An 18,702-nucleotide genomic window follows, 5' to 3' on the forward strand; every position below is an offset into this window, starting at 1 on the left:
GAAAAAAAGCATGAAATTTAATAAAAAACAATTAATTTGAGAAAACAAACACCTTTTTATTAATGAAAAAAAGAAATACTAAATGTATCTTGAAAGCCTTTTAGTACATGGCACGATCCATAAATATTTTCTTGAGAAAAGGAACTGAATGCGTAACTTGTAGTCCAATACTCCGCAGGAGGACAACAGGAAGGAGATTTGTGTCGTAGAGCTTCTGAATTCCATGCGTACCCACCATAATTGGAACATTGCGCGAAAGTCTTTCTCTCTCGTAGCGCAGAAGGTACCCCAAATCTCCGGGATGTGCTCCATTGCACACAGAACTGTCTATGCAATCTGTGAGGCATTTCACATCACCAAATCCCAAATTAACTCCCTGTCCAGCGAGGGGATGAATTCTGTGGGCAGCATCCCCAATGAGAACAACCCCATTTTTGGCATAAGCCGATGCATGGGAGAATCCAAGGGGGAAAGCAGCTCGAGAATTGTCCAGAACTTTTGTTACTTTTGGCGGATTCTTCCGAGATTGGGTGCTTGGTGGGAGAATGAATTTCTTGAGGGAATCAAGAGCTGTGGCCACATTACTGTCGCAGTAATTCCTCAGGTAGGCTTCATTGAGTTCCCGGACAAATTCCTCTGGCTGCAATTTGAGGAGTTTCTTTGCCTCATCGGATGCTGTTGTCCAAACTAGTGAGCTAAGGTGCTCTGTGAGGGGTAGCAGTGCAACTGGTCCAGTTGGGAGAAATCTCTGCCATGCAGTTGTATTCCCATCACTTGTATCCACCTCCAATGTAGCCACAATGCCAAATTGATCGTAGGGCATCTCAAATGTATTCACATTCATTGTCCTCCGTACGAGAGATTTAGCTCCATCAGCACCCACGAGTAGATTGCACGTTATTCTCCTCCCATCCTTCAGGGTAACCGCAGTGAGCATCTCATTCCCCGCAGGTAGGGAGCATTCCTCAATGCTCGAATTGTACTCAATCCGGACGTTCTGGATGTTCTCGAGTGTCTTTAGTGCTGCATCAACAATCAAGTCATTCTCAACAATATACGCCAATTCCTGCTCTTGATTGTTAAATGTAATAAATGCATCCGACATTGCATCCCACACTTGCATCTCCTTAATCTCCTTATACCTCACTGACGAGATGTGATTCCATGCTCCGATTGTGCTCAATAAATCAATTGTATTGTGATTGAGGGCAGAGACTCTATTGGAGTACTTCTGGGCGGCAAATCCACGAAATTTGGGAGCAGCTTCAAGGAGAAGGATCCGGAGACCCGATAGACGTTCATTATTCCCAAGAGAACTCGCCAGGACTGTCCCAACCATTCCACCTCCCACAATCACAACATCGTAGTGGTTTCGTTCGGATTTTCCATAAGAATGCTTCTCTGTATCTTTGAGAATATCCTGGGCAGATGACATATGTCGAATCTTTGGTAAAAATACATTTTTTACCACAATTTTATTAGATGAAATAATTTTTCGCAACATTATTAGTTTCTTTTGGAATACCAACTAATCATCATTTAACTCATTTAATCATCAGTAACGTCAATCAGTAATGTTTTTCCTTAACCTCAAAATATTTATAACCTCAAAAAAATTGTGAAAAGGAAACATTCTTCGTGTAGTAGAAATTGAATAATTTAGTGCTAAAACTCATTGAAAAAAATGCCACTACTAGCAGAATTGACTGGTGATGAGACGATGGACAATTGCCGGACATTTGTGTTCGAAAATGAGGATCACACACTTGGAAATGCCTTGAGATCCATCATCGTGCGGTATCCAGAGGTTGTTTTTGTCGGCTACACCATTCCTCATCCTGCTGAATCAACCCTCAACTTCCGGATACAGACAACACCGTCTGTGCGAGCAATTGATATCCTTCGGCGTGGACTACAGGATCTGGAAGCAGTGTGTGATGTTACCCTTGAGAAATTCGACGCAGCAATGCAGAGAATAAAATAAAATAGAGATTGAATTGATTGTTTTCTGTTTATTCTACAGCAGATTTTCGACTTCTTTTTTTTTTATAATAATAATATAAAATTAGTATGGAAAAAGCATTGTGCTGTGATACGAGTGTCCCTTCTATGTCTCTTCCGTGGCCATTGGTTCAGCAGCAGCTACATTCTCAGCGGCTTTTGTGTCCCTTGGAATCCGTAGGATGCGTGGTCCGTAGATGAGAACGTAGGCACAGTGCCAATCTCCACCACCGGATAGACGAAGAATGTCCTCAGATGTTATTGGTGTTACGACGTCATCATCAAACTTCATCCATGTGTCCCGATTTTGACGCACCCACGCAACGTAGTGCCCGGAAGAGCTGGAGCGCCCCTGATGAGTGAGAACGGCTCTAAGGGTATAGTAGCCGCTATTATTGCTTCCAGCATCATCCTCGAAGCTATACGGAACGGCTGTGGTGGTTGAATCCTCATCTTCGTCCATTTTCACTTGCTGCCCACCCTCCTGTTTGTCCTTTTGCTTCATCTGACCCTCAAGGGCGGCATCTTCGATCTCCTTGAAACGCCCCCGCATGGGATTGAGCTTCTCCTTGAGTGCTGGCGAGCACAGGTCGTAGGCATCGAAATCAATGGGAAACTTTATGTCTTTGAGCACCTTTGCGTTGATTCCCTGATTGCCCTTGTACTGGAATCGCATGAAATTCACAGTTAAATAGGCTGGGAGGCGATTTATGAGGGCTGTCTTCTGGTACACGGCATCCCGTCCGAGAGTGGGAGATCTCTTTGTCAGCTGTTCCTGCATACGAAGCCTCAAACCGCTGTGCATGTACTTTACTTCCGTCGAGATGAAGCACGTGAGTTGGAGGAAGTTCTCATTGGAGATGTTTGAGGGCTCTTCCGGTGCTTCCACGCACTTCATTTCAATCTCAAAACTCCCTCCCATGTACTGCTCCACAAAGGATCTGTGAAATTTTAATTAAAAATTAAATTTGAATATTATTTTGAATGATTTTTTTTCCTGAATTACCGGAATCGATTGGGCTGTTCAGTGTCCCCCTTTGAGGGTGGCAACTTCTGCTGGAGCATCTTGAGTAGCTCAATCCAACACTCATTGGCATCCTGTTGGCGGTAAACGTTATTCTCATCCGTGTGGGCAAACTGCGGGAAAGCCATGTGAAGCGTTTGAAGGAGAATAATTGGGGTCACCGTGTTGCTCATGTCCATTTGATTGAAGAGACTCCGCATTGCACACGTAATGGATTTAGCCGAGTCCAGATTCGATGTCACCTCCTCCTTGAAGGCCTTAAGTGCCTCTGTGAGTTCCGGAACGGACTTCAAGCACTGAACTGTGGCATTAACGTAGCAAGTATTGCCCAAATTAGTCAGTCCAGCCGGGAGTTTCATCTAAAAAAAAATGGACATGGACAAATTATTAAATTTATTTATTTTTTTGGTATAAAGTTTGGGAAATTTCACTCACGGCAACTGCCAATTCAGATTCATTCATATCCTCAATGAATTTAGTCTTCTCCACTGGTTCTTCCGGAACTTCCTCCTTGGAGCCCATCATGAGGATTGTCATGCCATTTGTTAACTTTACATTCCATTCATCCTTCAGAGTGGCCCCTTTGCACATCACCTTCTGCCTATCGGGTGCCACTCCAGTCAGCGCAAACAGCTGAGCCTTAAAAACTAGGGGTTCCTCATCCGTGTCCACCGTGATGTTTGGAAATAGTTCCTTGCCCCATTTTACTTTCACTGGTACAAAGATTTTTATTAAATTTCTGTGTAGACAAATTCTGCAAAATCATTCTCATTTCTATTTTTATTTTAAATCATGACCATGGCATTGAATTTTCACAAGGAAAAATGAAAATGCTTTTCATCCCAAAACACTTCGTCATTTTTGCATGACATAACCTCAATTTTGTATATTCAACAATTTTTGTGAGCTTACCTGTGAATTTTGGCATTTTTCTTGCAAATTAATACACTTTTTACAGTCTAAGAATGCAAAATATTAACAATTTTTAATTGAGAAATGGCTATTTTGTGAGAAATGCGGCGTGTTCAAGTCAGATCAACTGGAGTGAAATGATTCTTCTTTGCTTTGCTTTTGCAACTCCACACAAACTTGTTAAAGTGTGTACATTTGACGGGATTACTTTCAAAATTAAAAAAAAACATTTTATAATTTTTTTAAGTTGTTTTTATTTTTTCATTAGTATTTTGATTAAATGATTTTTTATTGTTTTAATATTTTTTTCAAAGTTAAAACTTTTCCAGAAATCTAATAAGAGTTCCAATTGGAATGAACCCCCTTAAAATGTTTTGTAAATAAAACCTGTTAAATCCAAAACACGCGAAAAGATCCGAAGAAAGGAGCCATATCGTGGTGTTTCGTGTGTTTGTGGAAAGCCATTCAAGGGTAACATACCACCGTTGGTGGGTTTAATGCACGAACAACGAAGTCCAAAAAAAAGAGTTGGGGTTTGGCATGGACTGTCAAAGTGAAAGGAAGTGTAGTGAAAGAGCTCCATTCAAATATTCTAAATAAATCAAATAAAAACCCAAAAACAAAACGAACATTAAATAAATTATATCAAATAAGCAATAAACAATACACAAGTGGAAAAAAAAAATATAACGGAAGTAAAGGGTTCTATCCCCCAAATAAAGTGGCCCATAAGGGCACGAACAAAGTGAAACTAAACAATGAACTGATAACAATAGAAAAATACCGAGAAATAGAAATAAACAGTGAAACACTTAATATACTAAAAAAAAAAATTAAAAATAATACAAAAAGAGATGACAACCCACATAATAATCAAATACCCCTACACCCTATTCAAACAATAGAAACGATGAACAAAGGAAAGAAAAAAAACAAACCTGGAAAATCCCCACAGAAGAACAAAAAACAAAAAATGGAAGCCGCATCCTCCTCGTCAACACAAATAGACGAACCATGCACGAACATGGCCGTGGACGAAGATGAGGAAACAGAAATAAAAACATGGACAAAGGAACCCTTACCCCAAATCGAGGAACAAAGAAAACATATGTTCCAAAAGATGACCAATACCCAGAACGAGATCCCCGAAAAAAAACAACAAACAAGAAACGGAAGAATTAATTAAGTACAACAGGCAGGACAAAGGTCCCTTCATATTAATGATGGAGAAGGACAACGCAAACACAGTTGAAACTGCCAGAGAAATCTGCAGAATAATTGGACGAAACAGGATTGTTGAGATAAAAAAACTCTCAGCAAGAAGAATAAAGGTAACTACTAACAGCTGGGATTCAGCTAACAAAATTCTGCAGGACATAAATATTACAAGAATCAAGCGCTACAGAGTATATGTGCCATCAGCGTACATACACTCCATCGGTGTCGTAGACGACATCCCAATTAATTTCGACACAAAAGAAATAATACAGGAGTCAGAATGCGAATCACCAATCATAAAAATTGAACGCATGATGAAATTAAACGCGACGGAAAACAAATTGGAGAAATCAAACAAGGTGAAGGTAACCTTCAGGGCCTTCCACCTCCCAACAACCATCAAAATTTACGGGGCGAGTTTCAGAGTGAGACTCTTTATACCCCCACCCACATACTGCAAAAAATGTCTGTGCTACGGACATTTTAAAAAAATCTGCAAAAACGAAGAAAGATGCCCCAATTGCACCAATTTGAACGTAAATGGACACGACTGCAATACTTATTGCAAGTATTGTAAGACCGGGGAACACCCAACAAATGATAAAGAATGCCCTGAAAGGAAAAGACAAACAAAAATAAAAACAAAAATGATTGCAAAGAAATGCAATTATAGAGAGGCAATAAAGATGATAGAAGAAAGCGAGAGAGACACACCACCAAACAAGACAGAAAACAGGAACGAGAAAACAATGGCTCAAATCATCAAAATCAACCAACTAAATGAAGACCTTAAGAACAAAAACAACAAGCTGATTGATATGGTGCAGATAATAAGCAAAATGGCACACGCAGACAAAACCCCGAACGAAGAAACCATTGACTACATTCGTGACGTGCTGGATGGAAATCAACCACTCTTCACGTACAAAGAATAAATCCAAACTAACAACTAATCAATGATAATCACACAAATTAACATAAGAAGTTTAAAATCAAATAAATCATTACTAGAACAGTACATAAACGAAAATAAAACTGAATGTGCCTTACTAAGTGAAATATGGACAAATAAAAAATCAAAAATTAATATCCCAGGATTCAGAAAACACCTACACAGCCGTGAGAACGGATACGGAGGTGTTGGTATACTAATAAATAATAAAATTATCAGCAAAAGTAAAGTGAGAAATGATCTAGAACCTCTAGAAGTTATAGAAGTGCAAATAAAAAAAGAAAACAAAGACTACACATTGATCTCAATATATATCCCACCCCAAATTAGAAATAGTGACATAAAAGACAAACTAGAAAAACTCTTAAATGAACTAGTGAACAAAAACAATGTGATTTTAGGTGGTGATTTCAATGCAAGACATGATATGTGGGAAAACAACTCAATAAACAATGGAAGAGGTGTACTAATAGCTGAACTAATCTCAGAATCAAACCTAATATGCATCAATGACGGCCAACACACCCACTACAGCAGTCACTTCAACACAACATCAGCAATAGACCTAACTCTAATATCCCCCAACCTTATAGATAAAGTACAATGGAATATAAATGAAACAGAGATAGGATCAGACCACTTCCCTATAGATATAAAAATTAGTGTAGGAAAACAGAACCAACAAAATAAACTTAAAACAAAACTAGATTTAAGCGAAATTAAAATACAACTAAAAAACAAGCTAAATCTTAATGAATGTACAACAGCAGAAGAAATTGAAGGAGAAATAAAGAAAATAATTCTCAATAATATAAAAACATTCAAAGACAATAATGACAAATATATACCAAAATATTGGTGGACTGAAGAAATAGGAAGACTGTGGAAAATAAAAAAAGAAAAATTTAAACTATATAAAAAACATAATACAGAATATACAGCTAAAGAACTTAGAAAAATAACAGCTAGACTTAAGCTAGAAATAAAGAAATCAAAAAAGAAAGCATGGATTACTTTTATAGAAAGTATAAACCCAGGGAGCAGCCCTTTAGAAATATGGGAGAAAGTAAATAGATTCAACAACAAAAAAATCAAAAGAAAAAATAACATAATAGAAACTAGGGAACAAGGAATAGACTTTATAGAATACAACTTCGTAGAAGAAGAATATAAAACTATAACAACACAATCTATAGATATAGACTATGATTTTTGCACATTCGAAGAAGTAAAAGAAATAATAAAATCAAACAAAAATACAACCCCAGGCATAAATGAAATATCACATGAAATGATGAAAAAACTAACAGACGAAAACATTAAAGCCATAACAAATATATATAACAAAACATGGAGAGAACAAAAAGTCCCTAACAGTTGGAAAAAATCAAAAATAATACCAATACTAAAACCTAATAAAGACGAAATGGACATTGCAAGCTATAGACCAATAGCACTCCTAAATGTAATAGCAAAAAATTTCCATAAAATACTAATAAATAAAATAAATAACATAGTATACAACAACAAAATACTTCCAAGTAATACATATGGATTCAGAAAAAACAGAAACACAACAGACTACCTACTAAATCTAACAAATACTATAAAAGAAAATAATAAAAAAGGCATGAGAAGCATAGCTATAATAACTGACATTAGTAAAGCATTCGATAACGTAAACATTGACATACTAATAAAAAAATTAAAAGAACTTAACTTTCCCACAGAAATAACTAACTGGCTCGAACACCTACTGAATAATAGAGAAATAATAATAGACGAAGAAAGCTATACAGAAACTATATTAACAAGCACAGGACTACCGCAAGGTAGTATACTCAGCCCAACACTATTTAACTTATATACCATAAACCTACACAAAATTAACTCAAGAGACTGCAAAATATTACAATTTGCAGATGACATAACACTAATAGTCTCAGGAAAAAATAACACCCAATTATACCAAAATGCAAACAAATTATGCGAAACACTCAAGAAAGAACTAAAAAAACTAGATTTAGAACTAAACCCAAATAAATGTAAATATATACAATTCGATAAAACAAGTAAAGATAAAGGAGAAATAAAAATTAACAATATAAAAATAAAAGAAGAAAGATACCACAAAATACTAGGCGTATATATAGACAAACAGCTTAATTTCAAAATCCACAAAAAAGAAATAAAAGCACAATGTGAGAAATACATAAATCTCCTTAAAATATTTAGCAGAAGCAGGGGAGGAGCCCATCCAAAATCATTAACTATGATATATAAATCTCTAATCAACTCCAGAATCAACTATGCTGCACCAGTAGTATGGGATCACAAGGAAAATCTATTAGAAAAAAATATTTTACAAATAGTTAAAAATAAAGCCCTCAGAATCGTAATGGGATATACAAAATCCACACCAATAACATCTATGTTAGCAGACGTAGGAGAAATGCCAACTAGATTAGAACATGAAAAAAACACAATAAAACATCTTATTAGAAGAATACAAGGGCCAGACAGCTGTCCCAACATTATAAACCAATATAGAGAACTAGAAAACATAAACTACATCAAAAGCAATTACGAAGAATTTGAAGAAACTGGAACAAATACAGAAGAATTAGATAAAGAAAAAATACTAGAAAATCTTAAAGTTAAATGGAAATCAGACTATCAAAACATAACAGAAAATGTAGGTAAATACAACAAACAGATAAGAAATAACAAATTAGAAGATAAACCCTGGTTCAAAAATAAAAAACTAAACGCTAGAGCAACTAAACTAATAAATAGACTTAGAAGCGGACACTCTTATGATAAGAAATTCCTTAAAATAATAAAAATAAGCGAAAACGATCAATGCGATCTTTGCAATACAGAAGAAAACGCGAATCACATCATAATAAACTGTAAAAAGTATGATATCTCAAGAAGGAAATACAAATCCATCACCAACGCCCCAGACCTCCAGAGCATACTCAAAGAGAACAAGACAAACAAATTGATAGAAATCTACGAGTTCACCAAGGAAAACAACATAGACATTTAAACACAAACAAACACTCATATATTATAAGTAACAATAAGAATGTACAACTTTACCATATACTATTATGGTATGATACATCCTTATAGAACAGGATAATACTCTATCCTAAATAAGAGTAAACAAAACCAGAACAAATTAAACCAACGACAAAAATTCAAATTCAAACAAACTAGTAATATAAGAGTATATGTATATTGTGTGTAGACGTCAAATGACGTTTGGCCTTGTGGCTTGAAAAGGCTGGGGCCGTAAAGCTTTAAAATAAAAAAAAAAAAAAAAAAAAAAAAAAAAAAGAGTTTTATTGCGTCAACAAGTGATATTTTTCCCCATTTTTGTGTTATTGTGCTGTTTTAATTGTGATTTTTTCGGCATAATTGGCATCCTTGGTGCCCGTCTCACGTGGAAATACATTGTAATTGTGCATGAATGTCGAAGAAATTGAAGGAAAACGCAAATGTTGGAGTCTACCACAACAAAGTAAGGTTTAGTTTTGCACACCTCTTCGCCCCCTTCTTATTTGTTGCTCCCGATGAGGTGAGAGAAGAGAGAAAAAAAAGAGGCCCAGTTTAGTGAAACTCACTGCATATTTGCATATTTTGAGATTCAATTGCCTACTACAATTGCATTGCATTTCATCCACACTCGATCGCATCGTGTGTTGTGTATTTGGTGGAAATGAAAAAGAAAGGTGTGTAGTACACCACGGACTCATCCGGAGGAGATTGAGTCATTTCGTGGAAAATCTTCGACACGAGAGCATCGGCGGAAGAGCTCCTCTCTGCTGCGGAGGGATCTCTTCTCATTCATGAAAGATCGCGATTTTATTTTGATTCACAACAACATTCTTCTTATTTGCGTAAAAACGTGTGTGTGTGTGCGTTTGATTTTTTTTCTATTCTTCACGAGATTTGTGATAAAAAAAAAATTAATTTATTATACAGTTTTAATTGCAAAAATAAGAGTCATATTAGTGTTGTGCTGCACCACACCACACATCAAAGGGACAACAAAACAATACCCTCTCGCACCTCGCCATACCCACCATACTCCAAGTGTTGCAGGCCTCGCGCAGAGCGAATATTTTTTTCGCATTTTTAGAAGAGAATTATCATTATAATTTGAAAAGCTTGAAAAGAGAGAGAAAAAAAGTCTCTGAAATGCCTGCCGCACGAGAGGTGCTCCGGAAACATTTTCTCTACCTCCGTCGATCTCAAACAATGCAGCAGTGAGGAAAAAAAACGAGTGCTTGGGAACTTACAAATAAGGGGGGCAATTCAATGCAAATGATGATTCACATGCGGTGGTGTTGTGTATTAGAAAATAGTGCTGAAGGAGTGCGAAAAAAAGGGTAAATGAATTACCAACTATGTTTGAACACTTTGACTAGCATAGCGAGCATAGTTATGTTGATAAAAAAAACAACGACGATCATTTCGCACAGACTATTTATTATGTGAAAATTATCTCTCGTCAAATCCATCAGCATAAAATCCAAGAGACTTTAAATAAAAGAGCATAAATCATGATTTTTTTTTAAATTAAAATTTGTAATTAAAAAAGAAAAGATTAGTATAAGGAAAAAGTTTTATTCATCGGCATTGAGTTGAATTTTCTCTTTTTCTTTACAATAATTAAAAACATTTAAGGCATTTTTTAAGTACCATAATAGCCTTGACAAACGTAAGGTTTAAGTCACGATTTATGTCTTAAACCTTGCCTTAAACTCCATTAAAAAATTGGAAAACTCCACGAATATGACATTTAAAAGGAAATAATAGAAACATGAACAAGAACAAGCATCAAATTGTAGAGTTGTAGTGTTAAATTAACCCTTATCTCTATTTTCAAATCAAAAATAATCTCTACCTAAATCAGTCAATTGTCGTGATAAGTAAATCACCTGTTAACGTGACCTCTACATATTTATTTTATCTAAATTGATTCTATATTACAAATAAAAAATTCCCATACACTCTAACTCAATAAAAACAACCATTAAAGAAAATTCCAAAAGAACTAATTGTTTTACCTTTTGCTCATTACCTAAAAATACATGCCTTATTCTGAAAGTTCTTTTATTAATTTTCAACATTTTCTCTTCTATTTCATTTGAACAAAATGTTGAAATTTAGGAGAAATCGTCCAACGTTCATACGTTAATTTTGCCCTATTTAATGACATGCTTTTGTTGGTTTGTTTTTTTTCCTTCTTTACCATTTTTTTTGCGCCAAAAGTAACAATTTTTGATTCATCAAATGTGGAAGAGTGAAGAGGGAAAAAAGAGGATCATTATTGTGGCATAAATTGAACAATGATATCTTTGTTGATGCTGCTGTAGAATGGGGAAACCATAGGAATGATAAAAATTCAGATAAAACTCGTCTTTAACCACAAAATATGCCACAGGATGTCTTCTTAGCTCATTGTTTCATCATCCAAGATTCTTCTGTGGGAAGGAAATAATTCGCAAGAGGATAAAAAAATAGCTGAACTGCTTTTTAAGTCTCTTTTCTTGTAAGAAATCTTGAGTTCTAATCTTATTCGAATTTTAATAAGGATAGTTTTCTTATCAGAAAAATATTTCTTGTACCTATATATTAGAAATTGGTTTATCAAGTAAATACCAATAATTACAAAACTCAACGTTTAATCTTCTATGGGATAGGAATCCAATTTTTTTTTATAAAAAAAAACACAAAAACAATAAGAAAAACAATTAATAAAATATGCTATTGAATTTGAATTAAATAATTTCTCTGAATTACAATGATTTTTTTCCTCATTTCCCATTAACATTGCTATTTATGCGGTAATCCCTTTTGTAGCTTCTTTTCTTCCAATTGTTGTGTATATGTTGTACAATAATGTGCGGCAATGAGGAACCTTTTATTGTGTTTTAGGAATGAATAGAGAGTAGAAAAAAATGGAAAAGAAATTAAGTAGAGAAAAGTCGCGATATCGGCAAAAAATAAAAGATGAAAAGATATTAAAGTGAAGAAACTCTTCTATGCAGTTGGTTTCATTCGATAAGTAGCCTAATGTATATAATTTACATTTTTTTAAGCAAGTTTTGCTCCAACGAAAAATGTAATAATAATGAAGGTGATACACATGAGAGTTGAGATGTTTTATCTCCTAATTGAGGCACTTTTTTAATTGAAGCACAAAATTAAACAAAAAAAAATTTAGTAAAGATGTGTTTGTTTTATTTTTTGTTCATTTTGTTTGAAATAATTTTCAGAATATTGGCTATGGAATGGGTGATTGCCAAATAGAAAGTGGTGAAAATTCACCACAATTAACTATGAATGCAATCATGACTTCTAATGCATCCAACCAAAGAATTGGTACAGCTCGAGAGCGAACAATACAAGCTGTTGAATATTATAACAACAATGTGCTAAGGGCACGCGTTGGAGCTGGCCTGGCGGGTGCTCGTGCGTCTGTGAGTGAGCGTCATTTGATGCAGAATCGCACCAAAGCAGGAGGAGGAAATCTGTATGGGCACAATACGGAAAATCTCTACAGAAGTAACTCGAGCTTGGAGCTGTTGCACGATCATGTGAATTTGAGGAGTGATTTTGACGCCAATCCACCCGCATCTGGGAGCCTGAGACGCGAATACGGTAGTCATGGGAGTATCCATGTGATCTCCTCGGAACGTCGTACCCCCACAACGGGTGAGAGTTTCTTCGCCATGCTCCAGGACTACCGTCCGGCGGTGCTCAATGTTATTGGTGTAGATCAACGATCACCCGGACCGGATGAGTATCTAAAGGGGAAGATTGTGGAGAATCAGCAGCAACCCATGCCGCCAAAACCCTCTTCCGGCTATACGCAAACATACACAAATCATCAAAACTCCAACACGACAACCAATGAGAATACAAATTGTGGCAATTCAAGTCCCAAACTCCTGACGAAACTCCACAAAATCTGGGGTCCCACAAAGCAGGGACGCTCACAGGGGCATGAAGAAATTAATAATTCAACTGTATTATCGGGGAGTCAGCAAGCACCAACCACAACTACTCACAATTCCCTGGGATACGATGTGAATGCAGCAACTGCCGTGGATATTGAGGAGAGACAGCGAAGACAATCTTTTGCCCACTATGACTGCCAATCACTCACGGCAAATTTAATTTATGCCGCCAAACTTCGTTCTGTACTCCTTGCAAGGCGACGTAATACAACAACTGGAGCTTCTGCTGCATCAATGGTAAATTCCCGATCATCCACACCGGATGGTGCGAAGGCAGTAGATGAGGATTTTGGGGATGGGCAAAGCAACGAATTGCTGGAGAGTTGTCCATATTTTCGCAATGAAATTGGCGGTGAGAAGGAGCGCAATGTCAGTATTACCCGGATACATACACCAAATCCACCGGGGCAATGTAAAAAATCCATCCATATTCCCGTCCTGGCGTGTGGACTTTCCATCCTTGAATGTGGCAGCGGTGAGACACTGTGGAAGCCGACAACGTGCCCCTTTCAAGGGGGAACGCGTCCAATTGAGTACGTTGACTGCGGAGCCAAATACTATCGGCACTACTTTCTTGGACAAGGTAAGAAGATTTTTTTCTTGCATGTTGATTAACCCAATTTTAAAAAATTTAAACATTTTTTAGATAAAATTTTTTAAATTCCATTTGTTCCAATAAAAAAAATCTTTTTCAATTTAATGAATAAACTGATTAAAATTATCTCACTTTAAGAGATCGATGATAAAGATTTAAAGGGTTCAAAGGTCAAGAAGATTTCTCTGAAATAAAATAAATTAGAAATTTGTTTCTTCTATTTTTTATATTGCATTATTATTTTTCAAAATAAATGAAGATAAAAATTGAATTACCCCATGTCCAGTTATTACAATTTTCTAATAATAAATATACGTGCAATTTAACATGAAATATGTATTGCATTTGGCGATCATTTCTATGCTGAGCTCTTTTTTTTACTTTTGCAAAAATAGTTTTGTAAATTGTTGCATTGTGTTCCGTTTACCAGAGAGAAAGAGAGAGAGAGAGAGAGAAAGAATTTAAAATAAATCCATTTGTAATACGTAATTGTTTGTAAACATTGCCATATAGCAGTTTGTATAAAATAAACATTTTAGCACTCTTTTGAAATTTCTGGGCCATCGTGTTAAAAGAAGTCTTGACGAGGACAGAGGAGGGGGGTTTGTGAAAGAGACCCTCTGTCGCCATATAACTGATGATGAGAAAAAAATGTTTTTTTTTCTTGCAGAACATCAAAATTGGTTTGGTATTGATGAGGAATTGGGCCCAATTGCAATTTCACTGAAGAGAGAAAAGATCCCCCCAAATGTTGGCGGTGGTTGTGGTGGTGGTGGAGGGAATGTAGTGGCTGGAGAGACAGATGGAGGAGGGGTGGCAATGTATCAATTTCGTGTAATTGTTCGTACTTCGGAATTACTAACACTTCGTGGATCAATTCTCGAGGAATCCATCCCAAATCCACGTGGTGCTGGGAAGAGTTTAAGTACGAAGGATGTATTGGAATATGTGGCGCCTGAGGTACAAATTCCCAGCTTGAGGCTCAGCGTGGGGACACCGCAGTGTGAGCATCAGCTTGTTAAGCTCGATGAGCAGTGCCTGACGACAAAGTACAAGGTGGGGATATTGTATTGCAAATCAGGACAAAATTCCGAGGAAGATATGTACAATAATATGGATGCAAGTGCGGCTTTTGATGAATTTCTCGAATGTTTGGGGAAGAAGGTGCGCCTAAAAGGGTTTGAGCACTACAAAGCTGGGTTGGATAATAAGACCGATTCAACGGGGACACATTCGCTGTATTCAATGTATCAAAATTGCGAAGTGATGTTTCATGTGTCCACAATGCTCCCCTATACGCCAAACAATCGCCAGCAATTGCTGAGAAAGCGTCATATTGGCAATGATATTGTGACGATTGTCTTCCAAGAGCATGGAGCACTTCCGTTTACGCCAAAAAATATTCGTAGTCAATTCCAGCATGTCTTTGTTATTGTACAAGCTGTTAATCCATGCACAGACAACACGCACTATCGTGTGGCTGTGGCACGTTCAAAGCAAGTCCCGGTTTTTGGGCCACCCCTACGTGCGGGAGCACTCTATCCCAAAGGTAAGACATTTGTGGATTTTCTCCTGGCGAAGGTGATTAATGCCGAAAATGCGGCGCATAGATCGGAGAAATTTGTCACAATGGCCACACGTACGAGGCAGGAATACCTCAAGGATATCATATCGAATTATTCCACAACAACAGTGGTGGATACAGGGCCGAAGTTTTCAATTTTTCCCAGTAAGAAGAAGGAGAAGCCCAAGCCACGTTTTCGGGGGGATTTGAGTCAACGTGGTGCCTTCTGTTGGCACGTTGTTCTCCATGATAGTGAAACGGCAACAACGATGAATTGTTTCCTTGGAATATCCGCTGAGACATTTGTGTTAATTGACGAAGGAACGCGGCAGGTGGTCTTTGTCACGCCAACACGTTCAATTTTGGGTTGGTCAACAAATGGGAATCTCCTGCGCATCTATCATCATCAAGGGGAATGTATAACGCTCAATATGTACGACTATGGGGAGCGTGATGAGCAATTGGAGGTGATTGAACGGCTACGGGCAGTTACGCCGGGTTGTGGGGCTCTTGAACTCAATCTGTATCGCAATCCACTTGGTCAGTTGGGCTTTCACGTCCAACCAGACGGTGTGGTGACACAAGTTGAGATGTCCGGACAAGCCTGGGCGGCGGGATTGCGTCAGGGCTACCGACTGGTGGAGATCTGCAAGATAGCCGTGGCAACACTTTCGCACGAACAAATGGTCGATCTACTGAAGACTTCAGCTCAAGTTACGGTGACTGTTATTGAATCCTTTGCGGATCGTAGCCCGCGACGGGGGTGCTTCTATCAAAATTGCAAATTCAACATTATGAACTACGATGAGGAGTATGAGAAGAATCTGTCAAGTACTGGCGTAGCCTCGAGTCAGCATCAGCATGCATCTGTGTCCCCAGTTACGTGCTTGAGGCAATGTGAGAGGAATTTCTCACCACCACGATCGAGTAATAGTTCCGGCTATGGCACAGGGAGTAGCTACAGATCCTTCACGGTTCCCATTGAGAATTCACGAAGTGCTCCCGACATGGGAACACTCACAAGTTCATCCAGTGGGCACTCGTCAAATGATGGGAATTGGTATGATGTTCTGCACACGGATGATGATAGTTCAGTGATAAAGAGACGAAATTCCAAGCATGCAATTCAACAGTATCACAGGTTTGTTAATTTTTCTATTTAATTTAAACCAAAAAATATATAAAAAAAAGAATCAAAATTACTAAAAATTTTAATCCTCTTCAGACAACCAAAAGACGTACTAAATGCTCGAGCTCAAGCCATGGCTTCAGTGAAGGTGCATCAAGACAAGGATGGTGGTGGTGGTGGTTCAGCTACAAAGAGACCCGTAACATTTGACCCAAGTCAATTTCCACGTGTTGACTATGCGCAAATACAAAAGGACCACACTGCGAATGCGTCAAAAGATCATTCAGATGTGGTGCATTCAAGTACAAATAGTCTGGAGAAGGAATTCAAACGTCCCGCCTTACCGCATCATGAGGCAAGTGAGGTGAGGAGTCAAACTCCGCAAGAGGCAATAAATGGCATTACAATGGGAAAAATTCATGGAAATTCAGCTGGTAAAATGCACCCAGATGGACGTCCGGTATCTGAACCAAAACTCCGTTCGGGTAGTCGACCGGGGACACAGTATAGGAATAGTGTTCACTACACAGGAAGTAGTTCCCTTCAGGAGGATCTAATGAAGCTCATTGATCCGGATTATGCGCAGTCAACGAGTGAAATGAACAAGGAACTCCTGAATTTGGAGAAGGAAATTCAAAATAGCGCCAATCTCCGGAATATGCGTGATTCCCCCAATATCATGACAAATCTCATGGAAAATCTCGATTTAATGCGAACAAAATCTCGCTCGAGGGAAGGTATAAATTTCGGATCAACCTACAGTGCACTCAATGCCCTACAGCTGTCCGGCGGGAAGCAAGATGATGAGAAGTCTGATGAGAATATGGAGGTGATCTTTACAGTGGCACGACCAGCGACGGTTCTATCGTCAAATAGTGAAGGGACAAGTCCGGCGCTTGATACGAGAAGATCTCAAAGGGGCGCAGAACAGCGAAATGGGGACAATGCGGATGATTCGGGTGGGCATCAAAAGGGGGACACGAAGGATACAGTTGACTTGCGGAATCTCCCATTGCTCACAAATACCAACGACATGAATTGGTCAACGCTCGTTGATACTGCTACGAAAGCTATCTTGCAGAGTAAAGTGAGTAAAAAAAAAATATTTTTCTTTGTATATTTTTAATCAAAAAAAAAAAGAGAATTTTTGATTTTTTTGTAGACTTTATTTAGCAAAAAAAAAAAGTAGAAAGATCAATAAATCAAAATATTCGTTGAAGAACTACTAAAGGTCACTGAATTATCCTTGATTGTGGCCTTGATTTGCAATGTACAAGAATAAATAAAATCGATTGTATTTGCAGGAAGAAAGTTTTGCAGAATAGAAGTGAAAAAAAAATCAATTTTCATTTCATTTCAGGCTCTTGGCAAGGAGACACCGCCGCTGAAATTGAATGAATACATCGATGGGAGTGAGCTAAAAATAGACAGGCGTGGTGAGCGTGAGGTGCGCTCAATGGTGAATACGCCGGAGAAGAAGGATGAGTACCGGCATACGGGGTATGAGGTGTCGGGATCAGTCTCCCTTCCGGAGTTACAAACACAAGTTTCCCAGCTTGAGGATCTCATCATACAGGAGACACGACGCCGGAAATCCCTCGAATGTGCCGTTAAGCGTCTCACGGAGGAGAATAAACGGTTGCAGGACGAAAGTCAGGCGGCTGTTCAGCAACTCAGACGCTTCACAGAGTGGTTCTTTCAAACGATTGTGCCTTCAACGAATCGTGATGAAGGTGGCTAAATAATTATTTATAATATAATAATAAATATTAAGGTATTGTAATTTTTTAAAGGAGCATATTTTCACACATCTGTACACATTTTTTTTTTATTTTAAATAAATTTCATTCTTTTTTATAATAATAGAAAGAGAAAACATGTATAAAAAGACGAGAGCAGAACGTAATTTTATTTAAGAGTGCATTTAAGTCCGTTTCATCAGTTAAAAACAAAGAACTTGGCAAGATGAGAAAAATCAAATTTATACTTTTAAATCATTTTTTTTATTTATAACACAAATTTATATAATTTATTTGATCAATTATTTTGTAAGATATTTCTTGTTTTCTTTAAGAAATGTGCCTTTGCATGTATTTTCTTTTTAAATTCTTCGTTGAAGTTTAATTCTCTCTCTCTCTCTCTCTCTCTCTTTAACAAAAAATCATGACGAGACATTAAACAAAAAAAAGAGCATTAAATTAAAAAAAAAAAACTTTGGACTTATAAATCAACTAAATATATCACATGGTTGAGAAATTAAAAAAAAAGAA

At 37.4% G+C, this 18,702-nt stretch overlaps 6 protein-coding genes across 6 annotated transcripts in view; 2 read left to right on the forward strand and 4 right to left on the reverse strand.

Annotated features, from left to right (window-relative positions):
- LOC129788401 (N-acetylgalactosaminyltransferase 7) overlaps positions 1 to 18,702 on the reverse strand; it is a 783,634-nt gene that overhangs the window by 14,717 nt on the left and 750,215 nt on the right. The gene's annotated exons all lie outside the window — the stretch shown is intronic.
- Positions 1 to 18,702, reverse strand: part of LOC129788436 (uncharacterized) — a 111,590-nt gene that overhangs the window by 14,717 nt on the left and 78,171 nt on the right. The gene's annotated exons all lie outside the window — the stretch shown is intronic.
- LOC129788417 (ubiquinone biosynthesis monooxygenase COQ6, mitochondrial) lies at positions 36 to 1,512 on the reverse strand. Its single transcript, XM_055824464.1, has one exon. The coding sequence runs from the start codon at positions 1,502 to 1,504 to the stop codon at positions 101 to 103; it is 1,404 nt and encodes a 467-aa protein (XP_055680439.1). The 5' UTR covers positions 1,505 to 1,512; the 3' UTR covers positions 36 to 100.
- Positions 1,616 to 2,002, forward strand: LOC129788466 (probable DNA-directed RNA polymerases I and III subunit RPAC2). Its single transcript, XM_055824570.1, has one exon. The coding sequence runs from the start codon at positions 1,685 to 1,687 to the stop codon at positions 1,982 to 1,984; it is 300 nt and encodes a 99-aa protein (XP_055680545.1). The 5' UTR covers positions 1,616 to 1,684; the 3' UTR covers positions 1,985 to 2,002.
- Positions 1,993 to 4,110, reverse strand: LOC129788413 (ubiquitin carboxyl-terminal hydrolase 14). The gene is made up of 4 exons (XM_055824461.1): positions 3,938 to 4,110; positions 3,461 to 3,738; positions 3,008 to 3,384; positions 1,993 to 2,942 (listed from the first exon to the last, which is right to left on the reverse strand). The coding sequence occupies exons 1-4, from the start codon at positions 3,951 to 3,953 to the stop codon at positions 2,108 to 2,110; spliced, it is 1,506 nt and encodes a 501-aa protein (XP_055680436.1). The 5' UTR covers positions 3,954 to 4,110; the 3' UTR covers positions 1,993 to 2,107.
- Positions 9,521 to 18,284, forward strand: LOC129788383 (signal-induced proliferation-associated 1-like protein 1). The gene is made up of 5 exons (XM_055824367.1): positions 9,521 to 9,636; positions 12,401 to 13,727; positions 14,410 to 16,444; positions 16,529 to 17,519; positions 17,793 to 18,284. Exons 1-5 carry the CDS (start codon positions 9,586 to 9,588, stop codon positions 18,171 to 18,173), a joined length of 4,785 nt encoding a protein of 1,594 aa, XP_055680342.1. The 5' UTR covers positions 9,521 to 9,585; the 3' UTR covers positions 18,174 to 18,284.

Source organism: Lutzomyia longipalpis, chromosome 2, assembly GCF_024334085.1.
Source record: "Lutzomyia longipalpis isolate SR_M1_2022 chromosome 2, ASM2433408v1".
NCBI lineage: Eukaryota > Metazoa > Arthropoda > Insecta > Diptera > Psychodidae > Lutzomyia > Lutzomyia longipalpis.